The 18971-nt window shown below is 46.3% G+C and overlaps 1 protein-coding gene and 1 pseudogene across 1 annotated transcript; one reads left to right on the top strand and one right to left on the bottom strand.

Annotated features, from left to right (window-relative positions):
* Window positions 1-2013: 2013 nt before the first annotated feature.
* Window positions 2014-3768, bottom strand: LOC114065000 (annotated as a pseudogene).
* A 5880-nt stretch (window positions 3769-9648) lies between these two features.
* Window positions 9649-12022, top strand: RHOB (ras homolog family member B). Its single transcript, XM_027898539.1, has one exon. It carries the CDS (start codon window positions 9940-9942, stop codon window positions 10528-10530), a length of 591 nt encoding a protein of 196 aa, XP_027754340.1. The 5' UTR covers window positions 9649-9939; the 3' UTR covers window positions 10531-12022.
* The last annotated feature ends 6949 nt before the right edge of the window (window positions 12023-18971 follow it).

The raw sequence follows: 18971 nt of genomic DNA, 5'->3' as shown, positions 1-18971 counted from the left end.
CATTTATTTGCATATTTTCTTCATTGAAATCTCAAATTGTACTGTATATCATCATATTCAGTTAATATAATATAAATTCCCCTGCTGTTTCAATTGGACATCTCTCTTAAACTGTGGTGGTGGGGAATAAACAGTGTATTTCATCTTAGAAATGGCCTTGTTGAATGATACATGAATCTTCATTTAATTTCCATCTTCTCTTTTACAGCCCTTCTTTCTTTTGCTTTTATTTTCCTTAATAAACAGTCATGTTTAATATTTAAATTCACACCAGTAAAAAAAAAAAAAAAAAAAAAAGGTTAATAAAACAGTTTCCTCTCCTTCTTCTCCTCTCCTTCCCTTCCTCCCCCCTCCAACACTGGAATAATGACTTACATAAGAGGAGAACACTTCTGACTCAAGTATAGCCTGGATATTGACTGCTGGCAGTTTGCTTCTGTATGGATTCATCAGTATTGATTTTTGTTCCAAGTTTAAGATATGCACATGTATCACTTTCCAGCCATCAGTCTCCTACAGATGTTCCAGCTCTTCCACAACTAATATCTGAGCTCTTCACAGGCATGAGCACCACCCCTATCCCAACAGGCCTGGGGTTCTGAGACAGATAAAGAGGAAGTGTTTGTATTTTTTGACAAAAATGGCAAAGTGTAAATAAATAGAGTTTTAGCAAAGGGATGATGAGAAACCACACGAGTTTCTCTTTTCCAGCTGTAGAGAAGTATACAGTGGAAACAGATTGCCAACTTTCCATTTCCCCCAGTGTAACAACAGTTTAATTCAGAGATAGATACAGTGAATACTGGGAGCGAAACCAGTTACTTATCTTGAACAAAACACCCTTCTGAAGGAAAGCACTTGCTTATTTAGACTGAAAACAGACACCAGACAATATGCCGCCCAGTGTCCTACTAAGCATCAGGCAGTGTGAGCTTCACCGAAGTGATTCCTACTTTCCAAGTAGTGAGAGCAGTAAGTGCTTCACATCCCTGCAAAACCTCCTCTTTCCAATTCAATTCCCCACATCAGAGGCACCTGAGACACCTGTGCTCTTTGACTTATCTGCAGACTAATCCTCCCCACCCACACATGCACATACAAAATGGAAATAACAATTAAACCTATCTACATAAATACAGCTCTTTGAAAGGTGCTAATGATGCTACTGCCTGAATCAGGAGAACACTTACACACAGCACACACTCACATCCAAGTTGCATTGGGAGAAGAGTTTTAAAGTTCGGGTACAATATCAGGTTGCGTTGAGGGGATTATTATAGACAAAGAGGGGAGGAAATTGAGGTTAAAGATGGTCAAGGAGGTAAATGGGAAAGGGCTTGGAAAACTAGAAAAAGCTCTGAGAAGTAGATGGTTCTTAAGCAGCAGTTTGAATTACTCAGACTGAAAATGGAAATAAAACCTACTTTTCACCAAGAGGTGGGCTGGTAATTCATGTTGAAAAGTGCTCAGAGATTCTTGGAAGAAAGGTACTTTTGGAAATGTAAAGTGTCATCCTTGAAGCATTTGTTATGGCACAATGTGCTTGTGGACTACAAAAATGCTACCATAAAGTGATGTTGAAGGAAAGCAGCAACCTATCCAATACTGAATGCTTGGCCAACCCCAATATTTCTACCCATGATACCATCAATAGGCAAATACTGGTGGGGAGAGTCAGTAAAAATCTTAAGTGTGTATCTTACTATGTTTCTCACCTGGAAAAGCTTGTTTTATAAGTGTACAGCTCCAGGTGCACAATCAGTTTGGAAATTTGTCTTTATTCTCATTTCGTGTCCCCCTGGGACACTTTAACCATGCTGCCAGAGTGATGAAACCAGCACTGAGAAAGTCAGCAAAAGAAAATGACAGAATTCCATGTGCTCCCAGTTCATGACACTCCCAGTTCATATGCTCACTTAGCCCTGTACCTTTACTTCAGGATGAGAAGGGGTTTACCTCAAAACATTTCTCTGTCCACTTACTTTGTTACAGCATGTGCCTGCAAACCCTGCAGTCACATTGTTTGCCTGCTTCCAGGCTTGTGCCTTTAATGTCAGTCTGTAACTCAGTTCCTTGGGCTGCCAACACTCAGCGCTTCACAGAAGGGGAGAGTGTGGAGTTGGACCCAAAGTCTTTCCATTTTGGTCCATCTCTGTGCCTCTCTGAGATGTTCTCCTTAGGTTGACAGCATGTCTCAGTCTCTTTCCAGATTGTTAATGACTTGCAAAGTTGAGAGCGTGGTTGTTGGCATTCCCTTTTCTTCATATCTCCTGCCTGCAAGTGCTAAGGAATGACAGAAAAATTTAAGATACATTCGAACCATAAGAACAAAGAGGTTTAGAAACTGAAGTCTACTATTTTTCTCTAATTTTAAGAAAGGAATTTCTATCAAGAACTGGACTGTCCTACCCCAGATCCAGGCTGGTTTACCGTGATTTATTCACCTGTGCCTGAAGAAGAGGTGGAGATAGCACTGCCTCCATTGTACCCTGTGTTATATATTGCAGTCCTGACTCATTTATGGAACCAAGCCCAGTCCAGCTCCACAGATGAATCCTAGAGAAAGTCAGACCTGTTCTGCCAGTCAGAAATCCACTGCTATTAGCACAGCAGACTATTGGATATGTGTGTGATGACACCCATCCCTAAGGACATCCTTCAAGGAAGTTTATGGAAGGGAGCGTATACTAGGAAATCTTGCCAGCACAGCTTCTTGCCACTAACTCTTGCTACCAGGAACCTGGGATTAGATTCACTAAAACATGTTCTTGTGCTTGTCCCAGTAGTGCTGGTTTGTGTACCTGTTCTAGTCTGTGTGTACCTCCCTTGACCAAAAAACCTTTGTGGAGAATGGTAGCTTGGTCATTTCCATTTCTCAAGACTGGTACTCATCCCAAATCTAGAATTGTGCTCTTCAGCCTGTATCGGAGGTGGAGAGAGAAATAAATCCAACCTTTCAAGTGTGATGCTTTGCAGATATAAGAGATGTTTTTCTTCTATGACATAAAAGCAGCTTTTACAGCACAAACACAACAGCAACAAATACATCTACTTACCTTTCCACATGATGAAATCCAATAACGAACTAACATTCAGTTCTCACAAAATTTGGCAGTGTCTGTAATGTCTCTTTCTCCTCCTTTTCTCATTTGATGCATACTGATTAATGATCTCCAAGACCCTATCAGCACCCTCTTTTGTCTTGGCAGAACATCCCAGGTAAGCATATGCCTCAGTGCTGGCAGCTGAAGCTTTTCCTTCTGTAGTGTTAATTGGCTCCTTGCCTGGTGTAGTTAGTTACTTCTTAATACTTTCATCTCCCCTTGGTTCTATCTGGCAACCACGGGAATAACAGGTACTGTGGGGCAGAATACTTTGATTTTTGGAACCCAAAAATCAAGGATGTTTTGCTGTGAGTAAGGCCTGTCTGTGAAGAAGCACATTAAAATAACATCAGTGTCCGTGTAGAACACTGAGCAGAGATTTCGGGGACTGACTTCATTCCTCCCTGCCATGTTCAAGAGAACTAGTTTCATTCAAGAGAATTAGTTTCACCTCTTTGCTGTCTACCTCTGTGTCAGTAGTGTAAGCATCAGAGTTGGCTCTTAGGACTTGGGAAGCTGTTCATCACAAAGAGCAAAGAAAGAGGAGGCATACCTTTCCACAGGGGTGGTATCCAAGTGCAGTTAGCTTTCTCCTAAGAGCAGCCATTCCTTGAAAATCAAGATGAACTACAACATGGCTTATTCTTATAATGAGCTTTTTTATTTTTTTAAGCTTGAGGAGATAAATTCCATTCTTTCCCTTATCTCCTTTTTCTTCTCTCCATACTCCTTTCTTACCTTTGTTCCCTATTTTTATCCCTTTTAATTTCTCTGGTAGCTTAATCTTCTGAAATTGTGAGTACCTTGCTCTTGCCTGTTACTATAGATCAAAAAATGAAGGTATAAGCCAAGTCTGGATGTAACCAAGACTCCTTCAGTGCCCTGTATTTCTGTTTTATCATCTCAGACATTGTTTATGGTCAGTGTTCAGTCCATAGCAGATTTCATTTTCTAGACTGAATGACTTAAATTTGTGATGAGCTGGAATATAAAACACTGTAGTGAACAACTTTCTAAATCGGTTTTATTGACAGTTTTCCTGGGGTGGTCTCCTAGTGGAACCCTACCAATGGCAACAGCTATCCTGTGTAGATCCATGCTGCTTTTGCTCATAGTCTATTGTCATGTGGGAGTTAAGAAAGTGCTCTCAGTCTTCATGTAGTCACAGTTAATTTACATGAGATAGAAATGTGTTACTATCCCTTAAAGTATAGTAATTTCCAGCATCAACCACCTTCTCTTTCTCAATGTTCAGTATTAGATTTGTTTCTCCTAATATTGTTTCTGCCTCAGCTTCCTCAGGTCACTGGTTCCCTGGCAGAGAGAACTGACCACCACACTTCAAAGACCACCACAAAGACCACCGTAACTCAAGGAATAGGTTAATGTATCTTAATGTGGCCAACCAATCTACAAGGAGAACCATAAAACATAATTGTTTTTTACATAAACCTACTTTACTGGCAATAGAGTGGAAGTTACACAAATCATTAACAAATCACAACATGTTTACTTCAGAAATTTCCTCATTCCTATTGTGAAAGATTCGTCCTGCCTGAGCATTTCAGTACTGAGTGTGCAAAACTACTTGGTGGAAGAGGGAATTGACAGTGCTGGAGCATGAAACAGCAGCAGACCTGCCAGACAGACCCTCAAAGACATCACTTTCCAGATCTGCTGAGGTGTCATAAATAAATGAATTGCAGAATCAGAGAATTGAGGAGGTGAGAAGGGATTATCCACTCCACCATGCCCTGCTCAGGAGTATGTCCACTTGAGTTTTGAATATGTCCAAGGATGGAAACTCCACAGCCTCTCTGGGCAGCCTTTCCCAGTGCCTGACCATCCTCAGAGCATGAATTCTATACACTTGAGAGCCTAAAGAGAAAGAACTTCCCAGTATTAAGTATACTGTCTTGAACTCCAGAGATGGAGGCTGAATTCCTGCTATTATGTTGGCATTGGACGAGCAATTTTTGTTTGTCTCTGGTTTCCTGGTAGAAAAAAACTGCAAGGTGTCTGAACCACTATAAACTGAGAACAAAGGCAACTGGAGTTGGATTAATTTGGTCTCTCTGCAGAGAGAACTGTTTCCAAAGGCATTGTTGGTGACATAGATACGTAACATGATTAGTATAGTTATGTAGTCGGCCCATTTATTTTGTACAGCTACAGAAGGGTTCTTCAATAGAGATGAGGGGTTGTAGGTCTAAAAATTTTAGCCTAAGGATGAGGAACTTGTTTTTGTTTAATTTGAAATCAGCTGGAGACATGAGGCCACTTTAATTTATTGTGGTGGTCTAATTCTACTCTGCCAGACCATATTTCCCAAGTCTTGTTCATGTATAAATCTGATAGTCTCGCTATAGGAACCTGACAAAATTAAAGTCATCAGCTTCTGCCTTGCCTCTCTTATTCCCTGGAACAGCAATGTCAGTGGGCCCCAGAGAGCTCTTTAGGATCATGAAGGCATTTCCTTTTCAGGAGGATGTGCTTTCATGTGGGCTCAGTTCCGCGCACACTGTGTCTCACCTAAAAAATCCAATGCGGAGGCTGGAAGGTGTAAAGACCTTCCCCAGTTCTTCGTTCACGATGACTGGCCATTACATTACTTAGCCTAAACCTCTGTATGAAAATACAGAGCTCTTTTCAATTTCTCTTGTTGTGCCTTGGCATTCCAGCTTCTAGGCAGACCAGTCTGGCTTCTCTGCTGAGAGCACTGATCACAAGGGGGTCTGGGAGTAAAGCTCTGGTTTTCTTCAGGGATGCTGGAAGGAAATGGACATGCTGGGACGCACAACAAGTGGTCTGGTGCCAGAAACTCTTAGCAGCTTAGAGAGACAGATACTTACCATTTCTGCCTGTCCTCCCACATCCACTCAGAGCTTATTCACACTAGCCCCTGAACTGCTCATATTTAGCTACCTCTTGCTTTCCCTACTTTTCTGTGAAGCGTTGCCTGCCTGAGGACTGCAGGATGCTTGATGCCTGTGCTACAAGTCAGTGTGCAGGACTCAATATGCCATTATGGCACATATGGCTCCCTCAGCATGTTATGGCACAGCAGGCAACGTACTTACTTGCCTACTTATTGACAAAAAGGAGGAAGATTACCTTCCCCACTGAGTTTTCATGCTTTTGGTACAGATTTATGCTTGAACACAAATTATCTGAGTTACAGACATGCCCTTTAGAAAATCTGTTTAGCAAAAAGAGCAGGGGGGGGGGGGAAATATCATTTGGAAACAATCTCCTGTAATTGACTAGAATTGTCTTCTCTGCAACAAAAAATGCCAATTGGATTAAATCAATTAAAAAAACCCCAAAAGCTTGAGTTGTAATCTCAAAACCAACAGCACAGGCAATGAAAGCAAACAAGTGATGTCTTCCTTCTCCTTCTTCATACTTTCTTCATCAGTCAGTTGTGGTGTGGCAGAACTAACACTGCCTAGTGCACATTTAGGGACAACTGGAAGGGAAGATTCAGCTTGCTCACAGAACTATCAACAATTCAATCAGAAAATACAAAAGTTACAACATAAATTTCAAATTCAGCCCTAAAATATGTGAGCTGGCTACAGTCACTGGTGTTTTCCAGAGCATGACCATGTGCTGTAAGATCATATAGAACAGACCCTGTACAAAATTCCCTGAGGGGAGGAAAAAAACACCTTATCCCAAAGCCTTCTTTTCTTTCCAGGTTTTCTGCTTCTGCTCTCAGGTACCCCCCAAGAAGGAAGCCTAAGTGCTTCCACAGATTATTATTCAAAGTGCTCATTTACAGTACCGCTGCTGTGCGCCTTTCTGTGGTACTCACAGCACAGCCATGCTGGTCTGACCCCCATCTTCCCTGATGCATCAGTCCAAGCAGAAAGAGAAAAGGATTCCTATGTACTGATTTCCACTGTTCTCAAAACTGACTCACTTCATGCTTTCAGGTATGGCCTAAAGAAAGAATGCTCCAGTGTAGAGAAGCAAATTAAGGAGTGGCCTCCTCACTTCTTCTCAGCACAGGGCAGGTACTACATAGCACGCTGAAATTTATGGGCTAAACCCGCTGCAGGAGAAAGGTGGCATGTAGCAAATTTCCATGAAACCCTAGGTCAAGGAACTACATAGACTTTGCTAAAGTGTTTCTTGCACGGTGAGAGGTGAAACATCAGGCCCTTTGCCTTCAGTGCAACTGTGTGGAAGGCTGCAGTCTAGTGAGACTTCACTAGAAGATGAGGCAGTTACAGCTCAGACCATAATTCAGTGATGGAGATATATGCACACCCTTCAGCTGCAAGACGAGTCCCTGCTATAGGTTTGACTTGGGTTAGCTGGACATTTGGGAAGTATTTCTTTAGCACCTGTATTAGCATCCTTTTCTTGGGACCAGCGGACAGTTTTGGATGAGGCCACCCTGCTTTGAAGTGTAAGAGTTGAAGAGCGTGTATGTGGGACACTCACTTTCCTCCCTCTGCACCGAGGCACACAGGTAATTGCCAGCAGCGCTCTGGATGAACAACAGAGCCGTGTGTTTTGAAATGAGTAAGCTGCTCATTTCCCTGCCTTCCCTGGCACTGGGAAATCTCATCTCTCCAGGTGAGACGATCGACGTTAATCGCTCATTTGGATCATTCTTTTTCCTGTTTAACGAAATGTTTTGCTATACGAGAAGACAAAAAAAACAAACATCCGGGCATGATTCAAAAGTTAATACAAACGGAATCAGAAGCGTATTTAAGCAGCATGTCTCAGGATCCATGAAGCGCTTGCAGCTTCTCCTGGTGCCGCCCCAGAGGTGGATTTTTCCAGGAAGAGGGATCGTGCAGGGCGTGGGGCCGCCGCGAGGGGGCACCGAAAAACCACCGTGAGCCCAACGCTGCGGGGGCGGGAACGGCGAGTTTGTTTGGATTTACATTATATAGCAAAAATACACAGCAAAAATTAACTCTGCCCGCCCGTCTGAGCGGCCCTACGTGCTCGGGATTTTAAAGGAAATACCTACAAGCTGCCGGTGCTCCGTCGCCAGAAGGACATGGCAGGACGGGGATGATTTCCACACAGTTTCGTGAAGAATTTAAACCCGTGAGCAGTAACAACAAATATAAAGGGACGATGCAAAGCAGAAATTTAGCCTTGCAAAAGGCCACGGTTGCTGTAGAGCACCTCTGCCTGTGACTACACTTTATTGCTGGGTTCTTTCAAACCTCAGTTTGAATTTATTATGTTCACTTCACCTAAAATATGCTGTGCAAACCCTGTAAAGAACAAGATACAAATCCGTCCATGCCCATCCAGGGACGTGCTCTTTTGACAGGGAGAAATGGGAATTTCAAAAATCTCACAGAAAATGAGTTTTATTTCAATGTCTAGGATTAAGTGAACCATTTGCCCTTTTGAGACACACCCACTGTAACAGTCTGCTGCAAGTAAGTCCTCAGGCGACTTGATGTACTCAGTGATGCATTTGCTCTTCAAGTGTGTATTTTTAAACACAATTTTTAATAACAACCGCTAGCAACTGTTCAAACAGCTAATTTTTGTCCTTTTCACCAATGCTCGCTAGGAAAACGGGACGCTTTGAATCCGACGCTGAGCGGCAGTAGCCACAGGACATCGAGGGGGGAATGGTCGCAGGGAAAAAGCTTGGGACACCACCCAGCTGGGCAGCGATAGCTGCAGCAGGGACACAGAGAATCGCTATGATCCCTGATCTCGGTGTGACTCTGTGCAGCGCTGGACGTCCAGGTGGACACCCAGCATTCCCAGCCCGAGCCATCCATCCCTTGGTGTGAGGGATCACACCCTGCCCTCCGAGCACACCGCGATTCCGGCGTTCTGCGCTTGTTTTCCACGTTGATTTTTTCATCACTGTGACTTCTGACATCTCTGTAAATTGAGACCAAGACGCCGATTCAGTTCGAGCCCGAACTCGAACCTGCTACTTCTCCCGGCTCACAATTCCTCCGCTCCCTTTTGGCCACGAGCCGGCAAGAGAGACAGAGACTCGAATATGATGAATTTTTTAAGGAAGGGAATCGACTCCAGCGCTTTTTGCAGTAGCACCAAGCGGAGGCTTTCGTTTTATTTACTCCCCCGCAACCCTCTCAGCTCACTTTGCCTGGGCTTTAAAGCAGCCCCACGGACCCAGCGGCGCTCCCTCTATGTGTTTCTCTCGGCTCCCCGCCCAACCTCTTCACACTGGCCATCCCGAACAGCGGGACTACGGCGGGGGCCGGCCCTGCCCTGCCGCACAGCCGGAGTACCCGGGGCCGGGAGGGCACAATTCTTGGGGACGCCGCTCTGCCCGCGCCCCTCCCGGGCCCCGCCCCGGCCCGGCGCCTCCCGGCCCCGCCGCCCCCTCACGGGCCTGCCCGCCCGGCCGGGGCGGCGCCCCCGCCCTCTCTCGGCCCCGCCCCCACCCGCGGGCTTCCGCCAATCGCGACGCTCCCCGCCGGGGATGACCTCACTCTCTGCTTTCCCATTGGCCGGCTATATTAAGAAAGTCGCGAGCGCCTTTAAATAGCGGCGCAGGGCCGCAGGTTGCGGCAGTGGCGGCGTGGGGCCGGTCTGACCGGGGTTGTGAGGGCGAGTACCGGCGGCGCTGCGTTTCCCTCGGGGCTCTGGGACTGACGGCGCTGCCCTGCGGCCGTAGCGCTCCCCAGAGGCAGGGTCCCGAAGCGCAGTGCCGGTGCGCGGATAGAGGAGGGCGCGCCCGCCTGCCTGCGCGGGCCGGCTCGCCACGGTGCCTTGTGAGAAGCGAGAGGGAGCGGGAGGCGGCGGCCGCGGGGAGGAGGGCGCTGCCATCGTCCTGCTGCACGGCAAGGCCAGCTTGGCGAGCCTGGCCATGGCCGCCATCCGCAAGAAGCTGGTGGTCGTGGGGGACGGTGCCTGTGGCAAGACTTGCCTCCTCATCGTCTTCAGCAAGGACGAGTTCCCCGAGGTCTACGTGCCCACCGTCTTCGAGAACTACGTGGCGGACATCGAGGTGGACGGCAAGCAGGTGGAGCTGGCCCTGTGGGACACGGCCGGCCAGGAGGACTATGACCGCCTGCGCCCCCTCTCCTACCCGGACACCGACGTGATCCTCATGTGCTTCTCCGTGGACAGCCCGGACTCGCTGGAGAACATCCCGGAGAAGTGGGTGCCCGAAGTCAAGCACTTCTGCCCCAACGTGCCCATCATCCTGGTGGCCAACAAGAAGGACCTGCGGAACGACGAGCACGTGCGGAACGAGCTGGCCCGCATGAAGCAGGAGCCGGTGCGCACCGAGGACGGCCGGGCCATGGCCATCCGCATCCAGGCCTACGACTACCTGGAGTGCTCGGCCAAGACCAAGGAGGGTGTCCGGGAGGTCTTCGAGACGGCCACCCGGGCGGCCCTGCAGAAGCGCTACGGCACCCAGAACGGCTGCATCAACTGCTGCAAAGTGCTATAGGGCGTCTGGAGCGCTGGTCGCAGCGCCCGGGTCACCTGTTGGCGGGTGGAGAGGAGCTGGGTTATGCACGCACACGGCATCTGCCGGTTCCCTCCGCTGGGGGCTGGCGGTGGATCGGGGTGGGGGCTAAGGGAGGGAGCAGCGCGCTCCCTGAGCCTTGGCCGAAAAGGGTTGTGCTGGCTCAGCCGTGGGGACGGAGGGAGGGGGGGATTGCATGTCCTGAGTCTTGGGATTAGGGTGGGGGAGAAGCCTTCTCCTACCACCGGCCCCTGCGAGTTAGTCGCGGACTCGACAACAAAAAGCTGCTGAGACTGGACTGAGCAAACGTTGCACCCCGGCTCTTCCCCTTTGCCACCACCTGCTGCTCCCCGCTCCCAGACAGCCTCCTCTCTTTTGCAAGAGGAGGGCGGTGGAGCCGATGCTCGAAAGGACTTCTGCCTCCTGCCTGCATGTGCCTCCCCCAAGGCGGGCTGGGGAAAGGGGCTGCATGTCCCAGGCTGCCCGCAGCATTCTCACCTCTCCCGCACATGTTTCGGCCTGAGCCTGACCTGCTGTGGAAGTTAGTGCCCTGAAGACCGAGGCTGGGAGGGGAGGGTCATCCCAAGCGAAGCCTGTATATATCTTACCATTTCTGTCTTGTGCAAACCGGGGTAGTGCAGGGGGTGCTTATATAAAGTGAGGTGGGGAGGGGGTGCCCAGCTGGGAGTTGTGTTGTGCAAAGGAACTTGCCCTGAATGACTGATGCCTGCTGATAATGCGAGCCTTGAACTGACTCCAGCTGCAGAAGCCATCAGGTTGGAAAGTAAAGCCGAACTGTCCTCCTTGCTGGACATCCACCTCCTGACAGATGAGGCAGGATGAGCAAGGGGATGATATTGCCATATTATGATCTTGGTGCCTGCTCCTTCCTTTAATGTTGTCTTCTGCAAGTGTGTTGATTTGGGTTTATTTAAAAGTTTATTTTCAAAAGAAGTTACTTTGCACAACTTGGTGGATTTTTTTTATTTTTAATTTTTAAATTAAACACTCAATGCACTCATCTGCATACCACACTGTAGCATTGGAAACATTCTTACTCAGTAACCTCATCTGGGTCTTGTATTGAAATCAATGTAAAACAAGACGAAATAAAACCACTGTATATTTTTTTGCCTTTGAAAAAAATGGGTGAAAGCACTGTTCCTTATGCAGCGAGTACATCAGAATTTAGTACTAAAGGGCAGTTTAAAGGATTGAGGTTTATTTAAAACTTATTTTCACAGGGTGGCTAACCTGGGTGAAAATAATTTTGTGTTTCTCTGGTTCAGAGAACAAATGTATCCATTTATGTTTGTTTACTTTTCTCCCTGTTCCCTCATCAGTGGTACTGAGACTGTTTTTAATAAATTGACATGGCAAAAACTGAGATGTATTTGATGTTTACATAAAACTATGAACAGTGTATGCAGTTTTTTATGTAAAGTATTAAAAGACTCTATGCTGACACTTGTGAGAGCAGTGTTGTTATTCATGGATACTGTCCTCAGTTTGTAGCAGTTCACCTGGATGGCACTCAACTAGACCAGAGTCCAGTTGACTGCCTGCAAATGCTTTTATTTGGATTTTTTTTTTTTTTTTTTTTTTTTTGCACTGGCTGAAATACCTGTCTGGCAGCTTTCAGAGGACTGTGGTTTTATTTCCCTTTAGGGGAGCTGCTTCCCTAGTTTTTCTGTGCAGGGCATGTGGAAGTGTACTCAAAATTCAAGGTGGTGACTAATCCATCCTTGTTGAGCGCAAGGAGCCTCCATGTCTTCTGCAGGGTGAGCTTGTGCTTGGGCTTCCACTGGGTTGGTGTAGCAGCAAAGCAGGCAGAAATAAGGTTTGTTCAAGAAAATACTTAGGTAAAAGCAGTATTTATTAGCGACCCCCACTTTGCTTGGAGTGCATGGCTCTGCTTGCTGCAGTAGGGCATGAGGATGGGCACTGGCTCGTTGTTGAACAGGAGTCTCCCAAGCTGCCCAGCCAGCTTTCATAATTGCTGGTCTCATTAATTCCCATAGCACTGTAAGAAGTTGAGGCCTTTCCATGTCAGGGATCTCCAGCAGGGCATTACCTCTGTCCCTTCTCTGTCCTGCTCCAAGAATCAGCTGCCTGGGCAGGTGCTCAAGGCCCTGTGATGTTGCCACAGGCATTGACTGCTGGCAGGATAGGTGGCCTGGGGCAGAATGCATTACCTGATTTTTGCTGAACAATAAGGCCTATGCCCAAAGTGCTGATGTGTTTCTCTTTTTCCCCCTTTTTTTTTTTTTTTTTTTTTTCTGTAGAAACTCCCTTAGGTACCTTCTAGGGAAATCTCAGGGCAATTTTATATTTTTGTAAATCCTCTCCACTCATTTTGCAGAGATGTGAGAAAGGAGTTGAGCCTTTTCTTTTTCTGACCTATGAATATCTGCTTGGGTACAGATTGTTCAGAAATGTTAACAAATACCAAGGCAAGTAAGACACATTTAATGGCTTTTGCTTATGTGCTCACAGAGGGCTCTGCCAGCTGCTGACTGAAAATGATGGAGCTTTTTAGACAGACATAGAAATAGCAGGTTCCTTGTCTGACACCTGGAAAGTCAATCAGAGTTAATGTGAAAATACCTGTATCTGCATTTTGAAGACTGCAAATGTTAGAGTACACAGTTAGTCCATGCTGTGAGTTTATTATTCTGCTTCCTATAATCCCTAGTGAAAGACAGGGACATTTTCACTTAGGCAATTTCACCAGGATTTTTGAAAGGTACCTAAATCCCAGGTTTTGGGTATCCTTCTCAATGCTCCCAATATTCAAATTTCAATTTCAATTCCCCTGATATTGAAAGGGTGAGTTTCTTTCCTCAGTTTGAGAACACAAAAATCGAACATCCTTTGAAAAAGATCTCAGTTGTGGATGCTTAAAGGGTCATGACCAAAGACCTCATTCTTGCAGAGGCACTCAAACCACAGGCTCTGCTCGGCATAGCACTCTTCTACATGATGCCAGCCAGTGATGTTAAAATCTGCATTGGAAACTTCGTAATTAAAATGATTGCAATAGCTGCAAAACTTATCAATTCTGTTAGACTGCAGCAATAACTAATCTGCTCAAAACCCCAAAGGAGAAAGCATTAATATTTGTACTTTAAACACTGGGAAATGAGTTAGCATTGCATCCCTGTATAATTAACTATACCAACATTTTCCACTGAGGTGCTTACAAGGTAATTACATTCATTATTTCCAATTGGACTTTTGCCCAAGTCAGGGCTACAGCCTCTGGCCCAAGGGGGAAAAGCTGCAAGAAAGCACATTTCGGTTTTAACTGAGCATGACCTTTCTCTGCTACTTGTGAAGCTGTGAGTAAATCCACAGAGTGAGATCACTGTGGGAGTCCACCCATCGGGGTCAGATGGTGGGATCAGAGCTTTGTGTCACATTGTTGGGCTTGGTTTGGTGGAGGGGGAACACAAGGCACATCCCACCCTTCGTGACTCAGACACCCTGACAGGACCAGGCTGACGCTCCAGGGTGTGAGTGTGTTACCCTGACCAACTCCACCCCACAGCTGCATCTTCCCAACTGTCTCCAGAGGGTCTGTCCACTGCCAGGGCCAGCCAGGTGCCCGAGGCCGGGCCAGGTGCCCAAGGATGCACACCATGTATTCAGAAAGAGGATTGGTTTCATGTGGATCTCCCCTTGCTTATCTTCATCTGGCCCCCTGACTCATGTTCATGTGATCCCAGTCTGTCTGCTGTAACCTTTTGGCAGGAGAAGCGGTGACATTGAGCAAGTCAGAGCATCAAAGGGAGGTCAACAACCAACTCATCTCACAGTTCCTGTGCACACTGGTGGGCTCACAGAGACTTTCCCTGATGTGTCCGCATGCCTGCACAGATGTCCTCAGCTGAGGAAAGGTTGCACCTTTCCCTTACTGTGTATAGGCCAAGTTCAGCTTCTGCTAAAGGTGTTTCTTCTGGTGGGAGCCAGAGCTCTGTAATGGTACCAGGGAATCCTTAGCAGCAAATTCTGGAAATGCAGAAAAACCTTACTGAGAGGCACACTCATCTCCCTCATTCTCCATCCAGGTGAAGAGACCACTTGTGCACTCCCACCTTGAGACCAGGTTGAACCCTCTGGCAGTGTGAGGGTGTCCTGTCTGGGCAGCCTGAAGATGAAGCCGTCCCGGGAAAGTCAGAACCACCTTCTGCGCTTCCAGAGATCCAGCCACAGCAGCTGTGAGTAGAGTGAATAGAGACTCTCTGTGTAGAAAGCACACTCTCTAGGGTGTGCCAAACAGAGGATAACTCATCTTCGATGGGAGAAAGAAATAATTAAAACTCCTTGGTACTTTTGGCAAAATGTTTGTTAAAGCACTTTTATACATTGGAATTAGACGCTATTATACATTGGAAATATACATATTTTTGCTAGGTTTTTTTAACCTTCATGCAACTCCACACACTACAGTGGGGTGGCACAAGTTCAAATGGGTGCAGATATTGAAGCAATGTCCTCTTTCTGGTTTTGCAACAATAACTTAATGTAGCTCCATTTGCCTTACACTATGTTGGACAAGTTTAATAACTCAGTAAAGATTTGACCCAAATTCCTTGCAGTAAGAGAAAAAGAAGCACTCTGAGGGAGTCCACATTTTGCTAGAATCAGTGTAACTTACTGTAATTCACTCACGTATTTTATTCCTTGACTGCAGAAAGTAAAAAAATGCTCATTTTGACTTGTTCATGATTCTGTGTATTGAAGTGCTTGATTTCAGTGGCCTGATGTAATGGATGGAAATTTCTTTCAATGCTGCTGGAGGAAATGAACGAGTTGCACTTACCTCTCCCACCCTCTTCCCTTGAACTTTTCCAAGAAATGGAAAAATTATGTTTGGGAGCAAAGAGTTTTCTTCAGGTTTGCTCTCAGTGACAGTGGTAAGCCACAGTCTGGGATAAGCAGCAGCCAGGTAGATTCAGTTTTGTGGCCTCTCACACCCTGTGCAGGACAGACCTCTGTCCAGTTCTTTCAGAGGGTCCATAAAGTGAGAGGCTTTGTGGTCAGAGGTGCCTCTGTGTGTCAACAATGTATTATTCAGGTGCTCAAGGCCCTGTGATACCATTTGGTATAATAACAACAATGGGCATATCTGCTTTTCTCACATGATTGAAATATCAAACTGCTGTTAAAAGGTGGGGTGTAAGAGTGGGGTTAAAGCCGGAGGCACAGATGTGATACCTACACTGAGCTGTAGCTGCAGAGTAAGAAGAGCATTAGATCTGTGCCTACAGCACACACTAACTATATGTGTACATTTCCCTCCCCACTTGCTAGTCTGGGTTTTTTCTGTGTTGCTAAATCTTGCTTCCCAGTAAAAGGGACCAATGATTGGGATTCTATGCTAAACTCTTAATTTTGTTTCTTTCAGGTCATTCATCCTCTTCTGCATTCAAATCTTGATGTGGCAGGGCTGAAGATAGGAATTTGGAGACAAAGTGGGTTTCCTGGTGGGAAATCATCCTCATTTGCATGAGAATGTCCCAATTCTTCCCAGCTGCACGGAGGGGAGGGTGGTGGCAGTGGGGAGCCCCCAGGGTTTGGGGAGGTGGGAGGTAGGCTCTATAGGGGTCTGCCCTGGAAGAGCCTTTCTCTGCTCTTAAACTTTTGTGCAGTGGGATTTTTATCTGTAGGTTTGACCCTACAGCCCTTGCTCTGCGAGCCTCTTCTCTCTGAGTGCAGTAGCACAAGCCAGGACTGCAGAATCGGGTCCCACTTTGCTGGATTCACTGGGATTTGATGGCAGCAGCCTGACCCTTCCTGGTGACAGACGACTTTCTCTTCCTGTGCATACAGAGTGGGTTTTAGACCAGGGCTTTTCCTTATGTGTGTGCATAGCTAGATGTAGTCATGCTATCTGTGTAAAAGTGGAAAAAAAGAGCTGAAAATCCAGGCTTCTGCATTCAAGGTTCTTATAGGAAGAATTAGGCACTTTGTATTTTCAACCTCCTCCACTTGGAAAATTTTGACATCACTGCTTGGTGTGCAAGTGTCACCTAACATCAGTGACAGAAAGACAAAGATGTATATTTAATTCTGAGCAAAAAACAATCTGTATGTTTTGGGTTTAAACTAGTCATGTCCTCGTGAGCTTCTGAAAGAAACTCCAAGTTTCAGACTACTGTAAAAGTACTCATAATTCATCCCCAGTTTCTCTGACACTCGGCTTGGAGGGACATTAAAGAGTCAGCGTCTACAGGGCCAAGGAAACTGGACGGGAGAGAGCTCATGGCAAAACAGCCCATCTTCCAAACCAACCCATCTTCCCATGGTGAGGCGACAGGCAGGAAGATGTATGTCGCTCCCATGTTTGCCCTTTATGGAAGTGTTCCCTTTAAACAAGGTGCCCTTCAGCTAGGGACAGAAATGAGCTCATTCCCTCTTGATGGTAACACAACACTTTGCATTGATGGTGACTGCTGCATTTCATTCAGAACACTCCCAAGGATTAACTGGAATGAGAGGCTGGCATGACAAAGACACACATATCCTAGTAAAATGGTGACAAGGGAAGCAAACTGTAGTAATTACCTTGCAGCCAGGAATTTAGCAAAGGTGTGCCTAATGCCTGAGCAACTTGCTAACAGCCTGCCTGGCTCCCACACACCGGTGGCCTCTCCTCTTGGGTGGGCTCAGATTTAACACTATCCTGTGAAATTCAGAGCAACTTTTCTCAGCCTATATTCGGCTGGGAAGATTTCAAACTGGAAGAAGGGCTTTGGTGCCTGAGGGATTCTCTGTCTTTTCCAGCGATTCTCTGTCTTTTCTGGATTTAATAGAAAGCCATTCCTCTGTAAATTTTTCATTTAAGAATGTTCTTAATTCTTCATCATGCCAGGGAGGCAGCTAAGGATGGCAGGATGCTTCACTTGCACACACAGACTGACATGGCTGTAACAGTGATAATGTGTATCCTGAGACATTGCTTTCGGCTGCTTTTTATACTCCTTAGCCTAAGCATGTATTTGAAACAAAAATTTCTGAAATTTTACATCTCACATACTAGGCAAAGGAATAAGCCAAGTATATTTCTTCTATGTGATCATAAGAAACTGGAGTCCACAGTCACTTAGAGGATCCTAAGCCTGGCAGGTTTAGGGATCTCCATTCCTCTGCATACCCTGCAGGAATGCCCGTGGAAGGAAGGTTTCTTCCCTCATTGACTGCTACCTCCACCCTACTGAAGGCTGTTCAAGGGCTGTGGGAGGCCAGGGAAGCTGATGGTGGGTGCATTTGATGCCAGCCCCCTCCTGTCCTGCGGATATGCTGTCACGCAGAGATGGGGGCCTGGTGCCCTGTCACCTCACAGGAAGGCAGAGTCCCCCTGTTCCACATAGCAGACAAGTTGTAAATAATGTATTGATTCACTCTGCTGGTGATGTTAATCTCTTGAACTCTCTGTTAAATTTGGGGATTATACTTGTTTATCTCAGGAGGTCGATTTATCAGCAGAATCGTCTCATATCAAAATCACTTTTGTTGCACAGGTAAAACTCCCCTGTGTGATTAGGAGCAAGGCTGCCCTTTTGCAGACTTGTCTCCTCCAAGTAGGAGTGACCTGTGGCAAACTGTGCCAGCAGGATGAGGACACAAGGGTGGAAACACCAGCATGCTCCTCCACCGGCAGCAACCAGTGGCCGGGAGTGAGGATTAAACTGGAGATGCAGCTCAAACTGCTATGGCTGAAATTTCACTGCAAAAGTTTCTTGTTTCTCATTTTGCTCCTTTGATCCGTTGAAGAAGGTTCAAGTTTCAGGGGAAAATCAGCCAGGACAAGCCACAGAGGGCTAGAATTACCGCATATGAAGCAGCAGAGCCAGACAAGATCGGTTTCAGGCTGCAGCCAGTCCTTACTCAACTAAAGCCAGAGCCTAGGACTGATGGAGGGCCACGTTGTCTGTGCTTATTGTTACAGATACAGCTGTTTAAAATTAAAAGCAATTGTTTATTAGGCATTCCCAGATGACTATTTCGTAAAGCAATCACACACCGGTCACAGAACTTGCAGCTCTTGCAACTGTAAGAGCTATGTCTGTCCATGATGGTTTTAAAATACACAGGAAAAATATTCATTCTTACATGTTAATTTTGCAAGGCAATCCAGTGGCTTGCTTTGAAAGTTAGGGGGAAAAAAGGCGCAGCCCATCAAGTGCTCACATGCCAAAATTTGTTGCATTGTTGGATATAAAAAACAGAGGATGCAGTGGGGCTGAGTCATGGGGGTGGTGGGGTCTTCCATCTGCAGTTGGTAGGCTGACTACAACTCACCTCATGTCATCAGTGCTGGGAGGCACTGAGCATCACTGTGTGCTCTGTGAATGAAGCGGGGGCCGTATCCAGCCTTCTGTCACCGGCTTCTCAAACCTACAACCACCAAACTGAGC

Source organism: Empidonax traillii, unplaced genomic scaffold, assembly GCF_003031625.1.
Source record: "Empidonax traillii isolate 1590-97213 ecotype Southwest subspecies unplaced genomic scaffold, ASM303162v1 scaffold602:size389650, whole genome shotgun sequence".
NCBI lineage: Eukaryota > Metazoa > Chordata > Aves > Passeriformes > Tyrannidae > Empidonax > Empidonax traillii.
Note: the sequence above shows the minus strand (reverse complement) of the source record. Positions and strands in the feature narration are given on the sequence as shown.